At 48.2% G+C, this 21,784-nt stretch overlaps 1 protein-coding gene across 1 annotated transcript in view; it reads left to right on the top strand.

Annotated features, from left to right (window-relative positions):
- PRMT3 (protein arginine methyltransferase 3) overlaps positions 1–21,784 on the top strand; it is a 251,556-nt gene that overhangs the window by 137,149 nt on the left and 92,623 nt on the right. The window contains exon 11 of the mRNA XM_063946376.1: positions 17,458–17,536. Within this exon, the coding sequence (XP_063802446.1) occupies positions 17,458–17,536 (79 nt within the window). The remainder of the gene's footprint in view (positions 1–17,457; positions 17,537–21,784) is intronic.

Below are 21,784 nucleotides of genomic sequence, written 5' to 3'. Positions count from 1 at the left end.
AGGTTGTATGGTCAGATGATACCAAGACAGAACTTTCTGGACTGAACTCCTAGTGCTATGTTTGGCTAAAACCAATCCCAGCTCACCTCCCAAACCATACCACACCTACTGCGAGGCATAGTGGTGGCAGCTTTATGGTGGGGGGGTGTTTCTCTTCAGCAAGGACCCAGCAGTTGATCAGGACGGAAGGAAAGGTGGACAACCACCCTAAACAGACCACCAGGAAAACTATGCAGTGATGTAAGGATAGGGAGGTGAATGTCCTAGAGTGCCCGACTCCTGACCTAAATCCAATGCGAGTCCATCTCCGCTCACCATGTAATCTAACTGACTCTCCTTTTGCTTTGCAACTACAGGTCCCAGCATGCCCTGGCAGCTTTTGCAATACAGCGATTAGCAGTACTTGTATTCCCAAACCTAAGGATTTAAATAGAAAAAAGGAAATAATTTTACTTTTTAAACTTTCACGATTACTTTGCAGCTTTTCCTCCAAAGCTGCCATATTGTAAATTGCGGTCACTACGGTGATATACTGCTGTTTATTCCCCGCGCACGCTGTCTGCTTGATGTTGCTTTTAGGATTATTGGTGGAATTAGAGCTGGTGTTTATGTTCTGGCAGCTGTTCACAGTCGGCTCTGTACCTTTATTCCATTCCTGTCAGTAAGAATAAAATACCGTTGCGGGCCTGCAGTTAGCGAGATGGTGATATAGAGCGCGTCACATGCTAACATGTTGATATATGTCCGTGTGTCTTTGCACTATATAAGGCGTTGCAGCGTGCCTGGTGTTTATACCGTCTCGCATTGCTGTCTTTGTAGTGTAATTTACCCCATTTCTCTGTAATTAGTGTACAGCAGCTTGATGTTGCGCTGTGGGTCGTTCAGAAGCCTGATAACGCTCCGGCCTTTCTCTTACGTCCTAGAGGATACTGGGGTCCACATTGGTACCATGGGATATAGACGGGTCCACTAGGAGCCTTCGGCACTTTATGAAATCAATAGTGTGGGCTGACTCCTCCCTCTATGCCCCTCTACCCGACTCAGTTTAGAAAATGTGCCCGGAGGAGACGGTCACGCTTGGGAAGCTCCTGAAGAGTTTTCTGCATTTATTTTCTGTTTGTTGTTTTCAGGCAGGTCTGGCTGGCACCAGTCTGTCTGCTTCGTGGGACTTAGGGGGGGGGGAATGGCCCAACCTCCCTAGTGTTAATGGTCCCGTTCCCCGCTGACAGGACACTGAGCTCCTGAGGGTCCTATTCGCAAGCCCCACCATGGCGAGCGTACAGACCCGCAGCGGGTCGCCGGCTGTATTGGCGGCATGAGGGTAGGTGCGCAGCGCTGCATGCACGCTGCGCTCCAGGCTTCAGGTACACTGTAGTGTCCGCTGTGAGGGGCGGCTGGAGCCACATCTATTACCCGCAAAACTGGCACTATTACAGGGGTTCTGATCCCCTACAGACATGCTTCCACACCTCATCCAGTATAAAGACCGGGAAGGCCGTCCGCCATTACGGAGGCGGGGCTTCACTATGAGCGGATCCAGCAGCTCACCAGCGCCATTTTTCCTCTGCAGCTTTACACAGGCAGACTGGCAGGGAAGCGCAGCTCTTCAACAAGGACTCCAGAGCACCTCAGTGGTACCAGGGGGTCATAGCAAAGGGGGGAAGCAATGATTTTGGTGTACTTAAGCCCTATTAGGTTACTTGGGATCAGTACTAAATGCCGCCGGACGGAATCCCGACCATACACACTATTATATTCTCCCTCTATGGGTGTCGTGGACACCCACGGAGGGAGAATATGTCGAGATTGTGGCGGTCAGTATTTTGTCCGCCGGGATTCCGGCCGGCGGCATCTTGACCGCATCCCGGTTACTTAGTTTGCGACCCAGCTAAGTCTATACTTTAGCTATAGGGGCGCGGTGTGGCTGGCTCCGATACTCTGTGTCTCCCTAAAAGGGCACTGTGTGGGTTAACTGTGCTGTAACCTTTCCCTTACTGTGTGTGTGTGTGTGTGTGTGTGTGTGTGTGTGTTTCTTTCACATTTATCATGTCAAAGGAGTGTGTATCATGCACAGCAGAGTGTTTTTCTCAATCAGGGGGATCACTACAGTGTACTCGGGATAGTACACATTCTCAGACTAGTGGACCTGAACCAGTATGGTTAGATTCATTAAAAGGGATGATTTCAAATATTTCAAATAAATTATTCCAAAATGAAAAGGAGACACAGTATTTAAGGCAATCTGTAGATGACCTCATGAATAGGGATTCAGTGGTCATCCTGGCGTCTCAGACCCCTGCTATTTGTCCACAGAAACGTACTCTGGCCCAAATCATGCAGGCTGATACCTATGATAATGTATCAGACCCAGAGGAGGGTGAGGTAGACTTGGTGGGGGGGATGCATCTTTATCACAGGGAATACAGGCCCTGATAGAAGCTATAAGAGATGTATTACACATTCCTGACAAGGTGTCAGAGGACGAGGAGGAATCCTTTTTTAATGTGAAAAAGAAATCCTCTGCTACCTTTACTACTTCTAAGGAATTAAATTCTCTTTTTGAAGCAACTTGGGTTAATCCTAACAGGAAGTTTCAGATTCCAAAACGGTTACTCACATCCTTCCCGTTTCCTCAGGATGATAGGAAAAAATGGGAAAACCCACAGATAGTGGACGCTTCGGTTTCCAGGCTGTCTCGTAAAATAGTTTTTCCTGTTCCTGGGGCAGCTTCGTTGAAGGATGCTGCAGACCGCAAGAATGAGACCACTCTCAAGTCTCTGTACACAGCGGCGGGGGTGGCCCAAAGACCCACTATAGCTTGTGCATCGATCACTAGGGCCATTGCAAAATGGTCAGGTAATCTAATTGACGGATTAGATTCCTTATCCAGAGGGGAGATTATTTTACTCCTACAGCATATACAGGATTCTGCTAATTTTATGCTGGAGGCCATAAAGGAGATTGGATTGCTAAACGCACGCACAACTGCGATGGCAGTGTCAGCACGCAGGGGCTTGTGGCTGCGCAAGTGGACTGCGGATGCAGATTCCAGGAAAGGTGTGGAAAGCCTACCTTTCACAGGTAAAGCCCTTTTTGGAGATGAACTGGGTACGTGGATATCCAAGGCTACGGTGGGTAAGTCTACATACCTTCCTTTCGCAGCACCCCAGTTAGGAAATCCTATTCTGCACCAACGTTGCAGTCCTTTCGGACAGCGGAATTTAAAGGTAAGGCCAAGGGTTCTTCTGCTGCCTTCTAAGGCAATAGAGGTAAACCCAGAAAACCTGCAAATACAGTCTCACAGGATCAGACCTCCGGTTCTGCTTCCGCAAAGCCTTCAGCATGACAGTGTACCGCACGAACTGGTCAACAGGCAGTTGGGAGCCCGGTTGCGATATTTCAGTCACGTATGGACCACCTCATGCCTGGATCCATTGGTAAAAGATCTTATCGTCCGGGGCTACAGACTGGCTTACCAGCTTCACCGGAAGCAAGTATGACCTTGCAAGCAGCAATTCAAAAACTGGTACAGACTCAGGTCATTGTTCCAGTTCCTCTTTATCTACAAAACAAGGGTTTCTATTCCAACCTGTTTGTGGTACCGAAACTGGACGGTTTGGTGAGACCCATTTTAAACCTCAAGTCACTGAACCCGTATTTACGGGTGTGCAAAATTCGAGATGGAGTCGCTGAGTTCCAGGACCTGCCCTTTGGGCTCTCCATGGCCCCGAGGGTATTTACCAAAGTGATTGCGGAGATGATGTTTCTCCTCCACAAACGAGGAGTGAACATAATACCGTACCTGTATGATCTGCTGATAAAAGCACCATCCAGGGAGAGGTTGTTGCACAACATTGCCCTCTCCACACGACTACTCCAGGATCACGTGTGGATTCTGAACCTGCCAAAATCTCACCTGGAACCTACATGGAGGCTTCCGTTCCTGGGGATGATACTGGACACGGAGGTACAGAAAGTATTTCTTGCTCTGGAAAAGGCATTGGTAATTCAGTCAATGGTGCGGAACGACCTCAGGCCGACCTGGATATCAGTGCATCTGTGCATTCGCCTCCTGGGGAAGATGGTAGCCTCTTCCGAGGCATTGCAGTACGGAAGGTTTCACGCAAGGCCCTTCCAGCTGGATCTGCTGGGCAAATGGTCCGGATCGCATCTCCACATGCAACAGAGGATACGTCTGTCGGCAAGAGCCAGGATTTTTCTTCTGTGGTGGCTACAGACTTCTCACCTGACCGAGGGCCGAAGGTTCGGGATTCAAAATTGGATTCTGCTGACCACTGACGCAAGCCTCAGAGGTCGGGAAGCAGTCTCACCCAAGGAGAACACTTCCAAGGAAAATGGTCAAGTCAGGAAAACATTCTTCCGATCAACGTTCTAGGAACTAAGGGCCATTTACAAGGCCCTTCTGCAGGCAGCATATCTTCTTCAATATCAAGCCATCCAAGTTCAGTCGGACAATGTGACGGCGGTGACGTACATAAACCGACAAGGCGGAACCAAGAGCAAAGCAGCAATGTCAGAGGTGACAAAAATTCTCTAGGCAGAGAGACATGCTGTGGCACTGTCCGCGATCTTCATTCCGGGATTGTACAACTGGGAAGCAGACTTCCTCAGCAGACACGACCTCCACCAAGGAGAGTGGGGCTTTCACCCGGAGGTGTTCAGGTGCTTGACTCGTTGGTGTGGGACTCCACGGATCGCCATGATGGCCTCTCATCTCAACAAGAAGCTCCAGCGGTATTGCTCCAGGTCAAGAGACACACAGGCAGTGGCAGTGGATGCTCTGGTGATTTTGTGGGTCTATCAGATGGTGTATGTCTTTCCCCCGCTTCCATTGATCCCAAGAATTCTCAAAAGGATAAAAAGGGAAAGGGTTCAAGCAATTCTCATTGGTCCGGATTGGCCAAGAAGGGCTTGGTACACAGATCTACTGGAACTGCTTCTGGAGGATCCGTGGCCTCTACTTTTTCGGGAGGATCTTCTGCAACAGGGGCCATTTGTCTATCAAGACTTACCGCGGCTACGTTTGACGGCATGGAAGATGATCGTCAAATTATAGCCCGGAAAGGGATCCGGACAGCGTAATTCCTACCTTGATCCAAGCCAGAAAAGGAGTAATGTCTAAACATTACCACCGGATTTGGAGAAAATACGTCTCTTGGTGTGAAATCAGTACATCTGGGTCGTTTTCTGCTTTTTCAGCAGTCTGGTGTGGATGTGGGCCTACGCCTAGGATCCGTAAACGTCCAGATTTCGGCCTTATCCATTTTCTTCCAGTAACAGTTGGCTTCCCGTCCGGAGGTTCAGACGTTCTTGAAAGGTGTTCTGCACATCCAGCCACCTTTTGTGCCTCCCACGGCACCTTGGGATCTCAACGTGGTGTTGCAGTTTCTACAATCTGAATGGTTTGAGCCTTTACAGGAGGTTGATGTAAAGTTTCTTACGTGGAAGACCGTCACACTGTTGGCCTTGGCTTCGACAAGACGTGTGTCTGATTTGGGGGCGTTGTCTCACAAGAGCCCCTATTTGATTTTTCATGAAGATAAAGCTAAACTCAGAACTTGTCAGCAGTTTCTTCCAAAGGTGATGTCTGCGTTTCATATCAACCAACCTATTGTGGTTCCGGTGCTTACTGGCACATTTTCTACTTCAAAGTCCCTGGATGTTGTGCGGGCTTTGAAGATCTATGTCAAACGGACAGCGCATCACAAAAAATCTGACTCGCTGTTTGTGCTTTATGATACCAAGAAAATTGGGTGTCCTGCTTCAAAGCAGTCTATTGCTCGCTGGATCAGGCTTACTATCCAGCATGCTTACTCTACGGAAGGTTTGCCAGTGCCTAAATCTGTTCATGCCCACTCTACTCGGTTGGTGGGTTCTTCAGGTGCGACTGCCCGGGGTGTCTCGGCCTTACAGCACTGCCGAGCAGCCACTTGTTCTGGTTCAAACACGTTTGCTAAGTTCTACAAGTTTGATACTTTGGCCTCTGAGGACCTTCAGTTTGGTCATTCAGTTTTGCAGGAACCTCGGCACTCTCCCATCCGGTTTGGAAGCTTTGGTACATCCTCATGGTACTAATGTGGACCCCAGTATCCTCTAGGACGTAAGAGAACATAGGATTTTTATTACCTACCGGTAAATCCTTTTGTCGTAGTCCGTAGAGGATGCTGGGTGCCCGCCCAGTGCTTCGTGTGTCCTGCAGGGTTACTTGGTTAAGTATTGTCGTGCGATCAGCAGTTGCTGTTCCTGTTCATGTTGTGCTAACATGGTTTTCTTCTTGTTTGTGTGTGCTGGTTCGAATCTCACCACTATCCTTTCTGAATCCTTCTATCAAGATATGTCCGTCTCCTCGGGCACAGGTTCTAGACTGAGTCTGGTAGGAGGGGCATAGAGGGAGAAGCCAGTGCACATTATTGATTTCTTAAAGTGCCCAAGGCTCCTAGTGGACCCGTCTATACCCCATGGTACTAATGTGGACCACAGTATCCTCTACGGACTACGAGAAAAGGATTTACCGGTAGGTAATTAAAATCCTATTTTTCCTGCCTATAACCATTCCTCTCACATGGGGCTAAAGCTCATTCTGTTTGCAGTAATTAATTCTGAAATGTATTAACTCAGGCCTAAAATATATATTACCTTTTTTTATTTGGAGAGTGTAATGATGCCCAAAAGCATCCTGGGGATAAAGTCAGGTATAATTCACTTCTCAGATGGGCACCCCTACAGGTGGGGGTAGTAGCCTGTGAAATTAAACTCAGAGTGACCCCACATGTAGGAGAAGCTGACTCAATTCAGCACCATGGATAGCGTCCCTTACCTTATATGGTGCAGAGAGAGCGTTTCTGTGTATCCCACATGGAGATAATAACAGAATTTCATGTTCTTTTGGAATTAATATTGTTTAGGCCAGAGGTATTGTCCTTTCCCCTTCTCCTCTGTGCCCCTGCTTGCAGAGCTGATGGGGATAAAAAATATCTATACAGATCATTTTCCTGTAAGTGTATCAGGAGATGGGTTATATGACAAGGGCAGTGACACGATGTGAGTAGGGGAATGGAGGCAGCAGGCAGTCGCAGACTGAGAGTTATATAGTGGGAGGAGCAGGGTCCCCAGCAGCACAGAGTATATCAGGAGATAAGTGATGTGTTAGTGAGGACAGGGCTGCATGTGACAGGGGCAGTGACATGATGTGAGGAGGGGAATGGAGGTAGCAGGAAGCCACAGACTGAGAGTTATATAGTGGGAGGAGCAGAGTCCTCAGCAGCACAGAGTATATCGGGAGATGAGTGATGTGTCAGTGAGGACAGGGCTGCATGTGACAGCGGCAGTGACATGATGTGAGGAGGGGAATGGAGGCAGCAGGAAGACACAGACTGAGAGTTATACAGTGGGAGGAGCAGGGTCCCCAGCAGCACAGAGTATATCAGGAGATGAGTGATGTGTCAGTGAGGACAGGGCTGCATGTGACAGCGGCAGTGACATGATGTGAGGAGGGAAATGGAGGCAGCAGGAAGCCACCGACTGAGCGTTATATAGTGGGAGGAGCAGGGTCCCCAGCAGCACAGAGTATATCAGGAGATGAGTGATGTGTCAGTGAGGACAGGGCTGCATGTGACGGGGGCAGTGACATGATGTGAGGAGGGAAATGGAGGCAGCAGGAAGCCACCGACTGAGAGTTATACAGTGGGAGGAGCAGGGTCCCCAGCAGCACAGAGTATATCAGGAGATGAGTGATGTGGCAGTGAGGACAGGGCTGCATGTGACAGGGGCAGTGACATGATGTGAGGAGGGGAATGGAGGCAGCAGGAAGCCACAGACTGAGAGTTATATAGTGGGAGGAGCAGGTTCCCCAGCAGCACAGAGTATATCAGGAGATGAGTGATGTGTCAGTGAGGACAGGGCTGCATGTGACAGGGGCAGTGACATGATGTGAGGAGGGGAATGGAGGCAGCAGGAAGCCATAGACTGAGAGTTATATAGTGGGAGGAGCAGAATCCCCAGCAGCACAGAGTGTATCAGGAGATGAGTGATGTGTCATTGAGGACAGGGCTACATGTGACAGGGGCAGTGACATGATGTGAGGAGGGGAATGGAGGCAGCAGGAAGACACAGACTGAGAGTTATATAGTGGGAGGAGCAGGGTCCCCAGCAGCACAGAGTATATCAGGAGATGAGTGATGTGTCAGTAAGGACAGGACTGCATGTGACAGCGGCAGTGACATGATGTGAGGAGGGGAATGGAGGCAGCAGGAAGACACAGACTGAGAGTTATACAGTGGGAGGAGCAGGGTCCCCAGCAGCACAGAGTATATCAGGAGATGAGTGATGTGTCAGTGAGAACAGGGCTGCATGTGACAGGAGCAGTGACATGATGTGAGGAGGGGAATGGAGGCAGCAGGAAGCCACTGACTGAGAGTTATATAGTGGGAGGAGCAGGTTCCCCAGCAGCACAGAGTATATCAGGAAATGAGTGATGTGTCAGTGAGGACAGGGCTGCATGTGACAGGGGCAGTGACATGATGTGAGTAGGGGAATGGAGGCAGCAGGAAGCTACAGACTGAGAGTTATATAGTGGGAGGAGCAGAATCCCCAGCAGCACAGAGTATATCAGGAGATGAGTGATGTGTCAGTGAGGACAGGGGCAGTGATATGATGTGAGGAGGGGAATGGAGGCTGCAGGAAGCCATAGACTGAGAGTTATATAGCACATTTGAGCAGGGTTAGGAAGTTATCCATGCATACATTTTTTCTAATTTGGAGATTTTTTTTCTCTGATTTGTGAAACATAGTAATAAATGTATTATCGGTCCATACAATTATTCACTCACTCAACGGCACTAAATTCTTATATGGAACTTCGGTTGCACATAATGGGACTGGTTCTGAGTTGGGAGCAAAGCAAAGTAAAAGCAAGGACCGGGATAGTCCTCAGCGTCTTTATGTCAGGGTTCTTGCTCCGTATTTCCTTGAGCTGGACGGGTGCGTGTGATGGTCGCTCACCCGGTGTGTGTAGCTGCATATGGGACATTCCCCCTTCTTTCTCTTCCACGTTCTCGTACTGAGCTGCTTGTACCATCGCTGTGTGGAGACAGGAAATGTCTGGTGATTCTGTTCTGTGCGTAGTCTGGGAAGATGGAGGAGAGCTGCGTAACTTGCTCTTCAGTTCATTACCAAGTGTAATGACCACAGATTTATCTCGCTGACAGCCGGTAGTTTATATTGTCTTTCCTGGACATAACAACAAACTTCTGTTACAGAACTTACAGCAAACATCCTAAAAATGCCTTTAAATCTGAAAAAAGGAAAAACTTTGTTCTCTCCGTCTTTTTTTCATCTGTCCGCATGTACATAAAACTTCAGCGCAATGCATTACGTTTCATGGCAAAACACATGGATATGCGGATAAACCCTATACATTCATTGTTTTAAATGTGTAGATTTTGGTATTTGGTATACTATCACCTTCCTTCCCCCAGCTGATGAAGGGAGCATGTATGTATGTATGTATGTATATATGTATGTATGTATGTACAATATGTGTGTATAGAGGTTACACAACTATGAACTGACTCAGTAAGAAAACTTTTATCCAGTATTGGTTACAAAGAAGCGTTCTGATTATCCGCAATCTGCTAGCGGAGTTTATTTGCAGTGTCCCATACATTGATACATAAGATACAGTACAAGAGCGCGGCATATAGATATGGGTGAGAGGCCTTAGTATTGCCTGCCATAGATCAGGATCTCTTGGATTTATGCACAGCCAGTGGATGGAATGTGTGAGGTATGGGCTGCTTGGTCAGCCGCATACTTACTGGTAGAAATAAAGTGCTGTCTTCTATGGAGACCTAGGGTACAGATTCTACATCCAGTCTAGGCAGCTCCTGATTATAGGCAGGACGGTCACCCGGGAACCCCCACACTGTGGCACACATTGCCGCGGTCTGGCCCACTCTGCACACTTCCTGGCCGACTTCTGGCAGCAGCGCAGTTAGTTTAGGATGATTTTTATCTTTTGAGGCGGAGACAGCTTTGTCTCAGTCTCTACAGTGAGTGGCTTTTACTGACTGACTAAGCATTGCCCCTTGTGGACATAATGCTGCAATTTGCGGGTGTATGGGGGAAGGAGGCGGGACCTAATGCCATGAAGTGTCCGCCCTCATCAGAGACTTGTTGCTGACCCCCTCTACCCTTTCTTCCTCTCTCCCTCTGTCTCTCTCTCCCCGACACTCTCTCTCTCTCTCTCTCTGACACACTTTTCTTTCTCCCTTTTTTCTCTAACGTCCTAGTGGATGCTGGGGACTCCGTAAGGACCATGGGGAATAGACGGGCTCCGCAGGAGACAGGGCACTTTAAGAAAGAATTAGGAATACTGGTGTGCACTGGCTCCTCCCTCTATGTTCCTCCTCCAGACCTCAGTTTGAATCTATGCCCAGACGAGCTGGGTGCTACTTAGTGAGCTCTCCTGAGCTTGCTATAAGAAAGTATTTTGTTAGGATTTTTTTATTTTCAGAGAGATCTGCTGGCAACAGACTCTCTGCTACGTTGGACTGAGGGGAGAGAAGCAGCCCTACTCACTGTGGATAGGTCATGCTTCTTAGGCTACTGGACACCATTAGCTCCAGAGGGATCGTACACAGGAACGCACCCTTGGTCGTCCGATCCCAGAGCCGCGCCTCCGTCCCCCTCGCAGAGCTAGAAGCAAGAAGCGTGAGAAGCAAGAAGACTTCAAAAGCGGCGGCAGAAGACTCCAGTCTTCATATGAGGTAGCGCACAGCACTGCAGCTGTGCGCCATTGCTCCCACATTAAACCCACACACTCCGGTCACTGTAGGGCGCAGGGGGGGGGTGCCCTGGCCAGCAATTAGAGACCTCTTGGCAAAGTGGGCATATATACAGTTGGGCACTGTATATATGCATGAGCCCCCGCCATTATTTTACACAAAATCGCGGGACAGAAGCCCGCCGCTGAGGGGGCGGGGCTTCTTCCTCAGCACTCACCAGCGCCATTTTCTCTCCACAGCTCCGCTGAGAGGAAGCTCCCAAGGCTCTCCCCTGCAGAGGGTGAAAAGAGAGGGGGGGCACATAAATTTAGCGCAAAATCAGTATATACAGCAGCTACTGGGTAAACACTAAGTTACTGTGTAATTCCTGGGTCATATAGCGCTGGGGTGTGTGCTGGCATACTCTCTCTCTGTCTCTCCAAAAGGCCTTGTGGGGGTTCTGTCCTCAAATAGAGCATCCCCTGTGTGTGTGGTGTGTCGGTACGCTTGTGTCGGCATGTTTGACGAGGAAGGCTATGTGGAAGCAGAGCAGGTACAAATGAATGTGGGATCGCCGCCGACTCCCGATTGGATGGATATGTGGAAGGTTTTAAATGATGATGTTAATTCCTTGCATAAAAGGTTGGATAAAGGTGAAGCCTTGGGACAGTCAGGGTCTCAACCCATGCCTGCTCCTACAGCGCAGAGGCCGTCAGGGTCTCAGAAGCGCCCACTATCCCAAATTGTTGACACAGATATCGACACGGATTCTGACTCCAGTGTCGATGGCGATGATGTAAAGTTGCAGCCTAAAATGGCTAAAGCCATTCGCTACATGATTATAGCAATGAAGGATGTATTGCACATCTCAGAGGAAAACCCAGTCCCTGACAAGAGGGTTTATATGTTTGGGGAAAAAAGGCATGAGGTGACCTTTCCCCCTTCACATGAGTTAAATGAGTTATGTGAAAAAGCTTGGGAATCTCCAGATAGAAAAATGCAGATTTCCAAACGGTTGCTTATGGCGTATCCTTTCCCGCCAACGGACAGGTTACGCTGGGAATCCTCCCCTAGGGTAGACATAGCTTTGACACGCTTATCTAAGAAGGTAGCCCTGCCGTCACAGGATACGGCCACCCTAAAAGATCCTGCGGATAGAAAGCAAGAAGGTATCCTGAAGTCCATTTATACACATTCAGGTACCCTACTAAGGCCGGCAATTGCGTCGGCCTGGATGTGTAGTGCTGTAGCAGCATGGACAGATACTTTATCTGAGGAACTTGATACCTTGGACAAGGATACTATATTACTGACCCTGGGGCATATAAAAGACGCTGTCCTATATATGAGAGATGCCCAGAGAGACATTAGCCTACTGGGCTCTAGAATAAATGCAATGTCGATTTCTGCCAGAAGGGTCCTGTGGACTCGGCAATGATCAGGTGATGCCGACTCAAAAAGGCACATGGAGGTTTTACCTTACAAGGGTGAGGAATTGTTTGGGGACGGTCTCTCGGACCTAGTTTCCACAGCTACGGCTGGGAAGTCAAATTTTTTGCCATATATTCCCTCACAACCTAAGAAAGCACCATATTACCAAATGCAGTCCTTTCGATCACAAAGAGGCAAGAGAGTCCGAGGTGCGTCCTTTCTTGCCAGAGGCAGGGGTAGAGGAAAGAAGCTGCACAATACAGCTAGTTCCCAGGAACAGAAGTCTTCCCCGGCTTCCACTAAATCCACCGCATGACGCTGGGGCTCCACAGGTGGAGCCAGGATCGGTGGGGGCGCGTCTCCGAAATTTCAGCCACCAGTGGGTTCGCTCACGGGTAGATCCCTGGGCTATACAGATTGTGTCTCAGGGATACAAGCTGGAATTCGAAGTGATGCCCCCTCACCGTTACCTCAAATCGGCCCTGCCAGCTTCCCCCATAGAGAGGGAAATAGTGTTAGCGGCAATTCACAAATTATATCTCCAGCAGGTGGTGGTAAAGGTTCCCCTCCTTCAACAGGGAAGGGGTTACTATTCGACAATGTTTGTGGTACCGAAACCGGACGGTTCGGTCAGACCCATATTGAATTTAAAATCCCTGAACAGTTACCTGAAACTGTTCAAGTTCAAGATGGAATCGCTCAGAGCGGTCATTGCAAGCCTGGAAGAGGGGGATTTTATGGTGTCTCTGGACATAAAGGATGCTTACCTGCATGTCCCCATTTATCCACCTCATCAGGAGTACCTCAGATTTGTGGTACAGGACTGTCATTACCAATTCCAGACGTTGCCGTTTGGTCTGTCCACGGCTCCGAGAATATTTACCAAGGTAATGGCAGAAATTATGGTGCTTCTGCGAAAGCGAGGAGTCACAATTATCCCATACTTGGACGATCTCCTCATAAAGGCGAGGTCCAGAGAGCAGTTGCTGATCAGCGTAGCACACTCTCGGGAAGTGTTGCAACAGCACGGCTAGATTCTGAATATTCCAAAGTCGCAGCTGATTCCTACGACGCGTCTGCCCTTCCTGGGCATGATTCTGGACACAGACCAGAAGAAGGTTTTTCTCCCGACGGAGAAGGCTCAGGAGCTTGTGACTCTGGTCAGAGACCTCTTAAAACCAAAACAGGTGTCGGTGCATCACTGCACGCGAGTCCTGTTAAAGATGGTGGCGTCATACGAGGCCATTCCCTTCGGCAGGTTCCATGCGAGGACCTTTCAGTAGGATCTGTTGGACAAGTGGTCCGGATCGCATCTTCAGATGCATCGGCTGATCACCCTATCCCCCAGGGCCAGGGTGTCTCTTCTGTGGTGGCTGCAGAGTGCTCACCTTCTCGAGGGTCGCAGGTTCGGAATTCAGGACTGGGTCCTGGTGACCACGGATGCAAGCCTCCGAGGGTGGGGGGCGGTCACACAGGGAAAAAATTTCCAGGGTCTGTGGTCAAGTCAGGAGACTTGTCTGCACATAAATATCCTGGAACTAAGGGCCATATACAACGCCCTAAGTCAAGCGTAACCTCTGCTTCGCAACGATCCGGTGCTGATTCAGTCAGACAACATCACCGCAGTGGCTCATGTAAACCGCCAAGGCGGCACAAGGAGCAGGGTGGCGATGGCGGAAGCCACCAGAATTCCGCTGGGCGGAGAATCACGTAAAAGCACTGTCAGCAGTGTTCATTCCGGGAGTGGACAACTGGGAAGCAGACTTCCTCAGCAGGCACGACCTCCACCCGGGAGAGTGGGGACTTCATCAAGAAGTCTTCGCACAGATTACAAGTCGATGGGAACTGCCACAGGTGGACATGATGGCATCCCGCCTCAACAAAAAGCTAAAAATGTATTGCGCCAGGTCAAGAGACCCTCAGGCGATAGCTGAGGACGCACTAGTGACACCGTGGGTGTTCCAGTCGGTTTATGTGTTTCCTCCTCTTCCTCTCATACCCAAGGTACTGAGAATTGTAAGAAAAAGAGGAGTGAGAACAATACTCATTGTTCCGGATTGGCCAAGAAGGACGTGGTATCCGGAACTGCAAGAAATGCTCACAGAGGACCCATGGCCATTGCCTCTCAGACAGGATCTGTTGCAACAGGGGCCCTGTCTGTTCCAATACTTACCGCGGCTGCGTTTGACGGCATGGCGGTTGAACGCCGGATCCTAGCAGAAAAAGGCATTCCGGATGAGGTTATTCCTACGCTAATAAAGGCTAGGAAGGACGTGACGGCTAAACATTATCACCGTATATGGCGAAAATATGTTGCTTGGTGTGAGGCCAGGAATGCCCCTACAGAGGAATTCCAGCTGGGCCGTTTCCTTCACTTCCTACAGTCGGGAGTGACTTTGGGCTTAAAATTGGGGTCCATTAAGGTCCAGATTTCAGCCCTATCCATTTTCTTTCAGAAGGAACTGGCTTCTCTTCCTGAAGTTCAGACGTTTGTAAAGGGAGTGCTGCATATTCAGCCCCCTTTTGTGCCACCAGTGGCACCTTGGGATCTTAACGTGGTGTTGAGTTTCCTGAAATCACACTGGTTTGAGCCACTTAAAACTGTGGAGTAAAAATATCTCACGTGGAAGGTGGTCATGCTATTGGCCTTAGATTCGGCTAGGCGTGTGTCAGAATTGGCGGCTTTGTCACATAAAAGCCCCTATCTGGTTTTCCATACGCACAGGGCAGAATTATGGACTCGTCCGCAATTTCTGCCAAAAGTGGTGTCCTCTTTTCATTTGTACCAACCTATTGTGGTGCCTGCGGCTACTCATGACTTGGAGGATTCCAAGTTACTAGATGTAGTCAGGGCTTTGAAGGTTTATGTAGCCAGAACGGCTGGAGTCAGGAAAACTGAGTCGCTGTTTATCCTGTATGCATACAACAAGCTGGGTGCTCCTCCTTCAAAGCAAACTATTGCTCGCTGGATCTGTAACACGATTCAGCAGGCTCATTCTGCGGCTGGATTGCCGCCTCCAAAATCAGTAAAAGCCCATTCCACAAGGAAGGTGGGCTCTTCTTGGGTGGCTGCCCGAGGGGTCTCGGCATTACAGCTTTGCCGAGCAGCTACTTGGTCGGGTTCAAACACTTTTGCAAAGTTCTACAAGTTTGATACCCTGGCTGAGGAGGACCTTGTGTTTGCTCATTCGGTGCTGCAGAGTCATCTGCACTCTCCCGCCCGTTTGGGAGCTTTGGTATAATCCCCATGGTCCTTACGGAGTCCCCAGCATCCACTAGGACGTTAGAGAAAATAAGATTTTACTTACCGGTAAATCTATTTCTCGTAGTCCGTAGTGGATGCTGGGCGCCCATCCCAAGTGCGGACTTCTTCTGCAATACTTGTATATAGTTATTGCTTACATAAGGGTTATGTTATGGTTGCATCAGGTTTATCTGGTGCTCTGTTTTTGTTCATACTGTTAACTGGGTATAGTTATCACGAGTTGTACGGTGTGATTGGTGTGGCTGGTATAAGTCTTACCCTGGATTCCAAAATCCTTTCCTTGTACTGTCAGCTCTTCCGGGCACAGTTTCCTTAACTGAGGTCTGGAGGAGGGGCATAGAGGGAGGAGCCAGTGCACACCAGTATTCCTAATTCTTTCTTAAAGTGCCCATGTCTCCTGCGGAGCCCGTCTATTCCCCATGGTCCTTACGGAGTCCCCAGCATCCACTACGGACTACGAGAAATAGATTTACCGGTAAGTAAAATCTTATTTTTCCCCCTGGCGCACGCTCTCTCTCTCTCTCTCAGACACGCGCTCTCTCTCCGACACCTATCTCTTTCCCTCTCGCTCCCCCTCCCTCTTTCTGTCTCTCACTGACACACCCTCCCACTCGCTCCTCCTTCCTCTCTCTCTCTCTCCCTGACATGCTCTCTTGCTCCCCTCTCTCACTCCCTGACTTTCATTCTCTCTCTCTCTCCCTGCTGACTCTCTCTCTCTCTCTCTCTCTCTCACCCTTTGTCTCTCTCTCTCTCCCTGACACACTCTATCTCTCTCTCGCTCTCTATCTCCCTCTTTGTCTCTCCCTGACACATTCTCCCGCTCTTCTTTCTCTCTCTCTCTTTCTTTCCCTGACACCGGGTGCGCTTTCTCTCTCACTGATACCTTCTATCTCTTTCCCTCTTGTTCCCCCTCCCTCTTTCTGTCTGTCACTGACACACACTCCCACTCGCTCCTCCTCCTCTCTCCCTGACATGCTCTCTTGCTCCCCTCTCTCTCCCTGACTCTCTCTCTCTCTCTCTCTCCCTCCTATCTCACTTTCTCCCTGATACCCTCTCTTGTTCTGCCTTCGCTCCCGCCCTCTTTTCTTTTCTCTCTCTGACACCCTGGCCGTCTTCCTCACACTCTCTCCTGCTCCCCTAAGTGGCATAATAGTAACAGCGGCAGGGGTCAGAATCAATTTTATTGTTGCGGGCCCCCACGGTTTCGTTGCTGCGGGGCCCCCGCTAGCCCTAATCCAGCCCTGAGTCTAGGCATACACACCTGGCCAATTTTGCCGTAGTTCTCAAATCTGCATCTGCAGAAAGGATTGTGTCACTGTACACACTTCTCCAATCTATGGCAGACCAGCTGCCACTCACAGAGATGAATTGTAGGAAGAGTTGGACAAGCCAGTTGCAGGACTGTACACACTTCTATATTAGTCTGGTGATTCGTTCAAACATCTTCTGACAAGACCAGACAGCCAGGATTGGATGAAATCCGAGGTTGTTTGAGCATACACTCTCTACAAATGTGGCAGCTGGTAGGTCGTAGGTTGAATTGGATGAGAATTGGACAAGTGTGTACCCAGCAACTCTACCCAAGTCCGATCTGTCTGATACTGTATCATGTGTGAACCTGATATTATTGGTTTACTCCGCTGTTACCTCTTCAGGGTGGGTCAGATTTTGCTGTTCATGAAATCAGATGTTTTATAAAGCACTCATGGGGGTATTAGAGATACATAACTGAAAACATTGCAAAGTTTGCAAGTATTAGCTGTATAATGAATTGAAGTGTATCTGCCACTGGAAGTTTTTCTTTCCCGGCTTATAAAGGCATTTGCACATATACAGTAACACCGAGCAGAGTTGTTTCTTAAGTTCCTCTTACAACTATCTCTGTATGGCCCCTCCGTTCTTGTGTTGTATCCTGAAGCTATGGCACTGCATGACATGAATGCATCTCTCCTAACCAGGTTATGTCTTCTCCTGCAGGGCTACTTCCTCCTGTTTGAGTCTATGCTGGATTCCGTTATCTATGCAAAGGACAAGTACCTAACGGCTGGCGGAGCAGGTTCGTATGGAAATTTCCATCCTACAACAGAACATTGCAGAGCCTGCATGAACCTATCTGCTTTAGATCGCGTTCCGCGCGGCTGAGATTGTTCCTTCTATAGATGAGCGATGGTGCTATTAGTGCTTGCTTTAAGGCATTCATTTAAAGCACTTCTAGTCGGGTGGCATTAAATGAGGTATTTAAATTTTAGGAGTAACCCTTTCAGACTGAGGAATCTGCAGCGCCCCGGCAAGAGACGCTTTGTGTGCTAGAGATTTTAGCAGCTCTGCAGTTTCTCATTTGTCCCTAGACGTCGTGTCCCCTATGTGCCACTGTCCAATTTACATCCTTGCTCTTCGCTCCACACAGATTTACAGCTAACGGACTCATCACGATGTCTCACTCATTTCCAGGTCTTTTGCTGCTGTGCCTCTAATGACCTGCAAGGTCATATGCTGCCAACTTTCTAGGTCATCATGTTCTCACTGACTTGCTGGTCACTCACTGCCCCACCGACCTACATTACAATAACTGCTGTGACCCCCCCCCCACACCCCCCCTCCCCCTTACCCACCACCACTCACTTCTAGGGGCTCCTTTTCCTGCCCTGCCAACTTCCAGTGTACTGACGTTACTCTCCCCCGTCTTCCAGGACATGACTCCTGTCACCAGCAAACTTTCAGGTCATTGCCTTAAAGGCTTCAAAACTGTTCATTGCCAGAATTATTTCTTACTTCGGCACACTGTCAAGGTCACACAATGAGGAATCCATAATTAAGGGGGTTATTCTTAGTTGATCGCTAGCTGAAAATGTTCGCTGCGCAGCGATGATGAAAAAAAAATGGCACTTCTGCGCATGCAGCGCAATGCGCACGCGCAACGTACTTTCACAAAGGCCGATGTAGTTTCACACAAGGTCTAGCGAAGCTTTTCAGTCGCACTGCTGGCCGCAGAGTGATTGACAGGAAGTGGGCGTTTCTGGGTGTCAACTGACCGTTTTCAGGGAGTGTTCGGAAAAACGCAGGCGTGCCAGGAAAAACGCAGGCTAGGCGAATGCAGGGCGTGTTCGTGACGTCAAAACAGGAACTGAACAGTCTGAAGTGATCGCAAGCGCTGAGTAGGTCTGAAGCTACTCTGAAACTGCACAATATTATTTTGTAGCCGCTCTGCGATCCTTTCGTTCGCACTTCTGCTAAGCTAAAATACACTCCCAGTGGGAGGCGGCATAGCGTTTGCACGGCTGCTAAAAACTGCTAGCGAGCGATCAACTCGGAATGACCACCTAAAATCGGAAAGTATGTAATGTTGAACTGTATTAAAGCCTGAAGTACACACAACAGGGGGTAAATTTACGAAGATGGGAGTTCTATTTAAGATTGGATGTTGCCAATAGCAACCAGTCAGATTCCAGGTATTATCCTCTAAAAGGTGCTAGATAAATGAGAAGTAGAATCTGGTTGCTACGGGCAACATCCCATCTTAAGTAGAACTCCCATCTTAGTAAATTTACACCCAGGTCTTGTTGTCAGGATATCTGTCTTTGGAAACAGGTTTGATTATTATTGATCCAGTAACATAGATTATTTACCTGTGCATCCAGAAAACATGACCGGCTTTTAACCTCACCACAGAATCCCTGAAACATATTTTGTAACATCTAGAGTCTGATCTTCTGCAGAACATTCCGCTTACTAATTGTTCTAATATTTTGCACGTCGTTGACCGCTCTATGGGGTCATTCCGAGTTGATCGATCGCTGACGTTTTTCGCAGCGATCAGGTCTCTACTGCGCATGTGTATGCTCCGCAATGCGCACGCGCCTCGTACGGGTACACAGCGGATCGTTGCTGAACGATGGATTTAAGGAAGAATACGATCGCACGGGCGATCGCAAGGAGATTGACAGGAAGAGGGCGTTTGTGGGTGTCAACTGACCGTTTTCTGGGAGTGTTTGGAAAAACTCAGGCGCGTCCAAGCGTTTGCAGGGCGGGTGTCTGACGTCAATTCCGGGCCCGGACAGGCTGAAGTGATCGCAGCGGCTGAGTAAGTTCAGATCTACTCAGTAACTGCACAAAATGTTTTTGCAGAGTTTGGCTGCACAGGCGTTCGCACACTTGCAAAGCAAAAATACACTTCCCCGTGGGCATCGGCTATGCGTTTGCACGGCTGCTAAAAGTAGCTAGCGAGCGTTCAACTTGGAGTGGGGGCCTATGGTTCTACAAAACATTGCCCTGTCCCAGATGTACCTTGGCAAATAGGTGCTAATGCGTCCCTACTGTAAATACATTGCTATTAGGGGGCACCGGAGAGCTCAGTGGCTGTATTAGAGCGTCAGCTTGTACGCCGAGTACTTTTATACAGGTTACACAAATCTGAGTTTCCTCCGAATAGCTGTAATAAGTTACATTATTGGACATATCATTCCTTACATGAAGCAAGGACACCAGAACCCTCTTTATAAAAATGTTCCTTACAGATGTTTATATGCATATTATATATTGATATACTCTGCATGATATCTCTCTGCTGCAAGACAGAAAAACTAAACTACATTTATTATGCATTCCCGAGTTTCCATTGAAGTGACTATTCACCTATTCTGTATATTCCTTCTTCCTCATATACAGTGTAAGGATTAAGTGGTGGGGATGGCAAGCTATTAATCAAACCACCTCACATCTACATAACCTGTACATAAATACATGACCTTCAGGCTTCCGCCTTCAGATCTGGGTTTCTTAGCCTTGGAATCAGATAGATGACCGTGTTATTCGGGGTGTATATTGTTTCATTTTGGTTTTATACTCTTTATTTTTTCATTTTCATAGCACAACAGAACATTGTATGAGGAGAAAAATTAGAAAAGAAAGAAGCAATTTACAAAGTGTACAGAATTATAAGTTTGTCAATACTCAAAAAATGTTTCAGTGCAAAAAAGACAGTTGCGCACGTAATAAGGACCTATTTGCGGCAGAGTCACCTCATTAACATAATTTAAAATAATTTTTTTGCTGTTTAATTCCAGGTATATTTCCAATTATTGTCTTAGTAACGTAAGGAAGTTAGATACTGTAGTGTTTAAGGATTGAGCCCTGGTTCATAACAGTGATTGGCAGCCAAGATCCGTCTCCCAGAATCCTCTTGCTTCGGTCATAGCGTCGGCTCACGCGTGATAGTTTTACATCGGCTGTGCAGGTCGCGTTTTGGAGAAACAAAATCGTTCTGGATCTACCTTTTGCCTTGAAGACTCCTTAATACTATTAATTGAAGACTTAATAACGTATTATTATTATAGACAGATGAAGATCTTTGATCATGTGTTGTGTTTATCCTTACCATTATGTCATCTGCAGTTAACATTGGGCTGAAATGTAGACAGATATTCCTGATCTTGTTGGAAGACCCCCACGATTATTATATTTATTATGAACGGAGCATTGCAGAGCCAGCTCCCGATATATATTGGCGGAGTTTTCCGTGTGTCAGATTTCTGCTGGTTCCGTGTCTTTGGAATGATGGTGGGGCTGGCTGTGTTTCGCTTAATGCTGACACGTCTCAATGCAGTTATTTCATTCCCTCAGCAAGGTTTCCATGCTATCGTACCATGTTTCACTGCACTGGTTTAATGATTCTCTGTGCACACTCATCACTGCAGTGCCATTGTGCTGTAATGCGTTCTCAGGCAGCCACAGAACAAAGGCAGCCGGCTGGAATTATGTGAGAAATTCAATTAAACACTTGAACATTTACGCACAAGCTCATAATTGGTCATTGTGATTCTCATTTCTATCAGTCAGCGCCATGTGGAAGATGTGGAAGGGCGTGCACGGTGCAGACGCGTGCCTTGCTGCATCTGAAGAGGACGTGCGCAGTCACCGGTGCTTTATGTTAGAATAAATAGACAATGCTGGCAGTAATGACTTATTGCGCAGTTTTGGGAGACCCTTTCAGCAGATACGCATACAGTGGCGTGGCACGGTGAGCAAAAGCCCCAATCTTCTCTCCGCTCAGCTTGTTTCTATACTAGAATTACGTTGGGCTATTGCTAAATGCCAGATATTTCATCTTGTTGTATAAGCACATTTGTATTTAAATATTCAGATAAAGATTCTTATTATGCACAGCACTATCTTATTGCCTTCTGTGGTAGTATTATCAAGTGGTTTTTATCCTCATTTGTTTAGTATACTGCTGTGATTCTCAGTTTGCGTTAGCGACTGTACAGGACAATGACTCACTCACTCACTCACTGACTGATGATTGATC

This window comes from Pseudophryne corroboree, chromosome 11 (genome assembly GCF_028390025.1).
Source record: "Pseudophryne corroboree isolate aPseCor3 chromosome 11, aPseCor3.hap2, whole genome shotgun sequence".
NCBI classification, from domain to species: domain Eukaryota; kingdom Metazoa; phylum Chordata; class Amphibia; order Anura; family Myobatrachidae; genus Pseudophryne; species Pseudophryne corroboree.
Note: the sequence above shows the minus strand (reverse complement) of the source record. Positions and strands in the feature narration are given on the sequence as shown.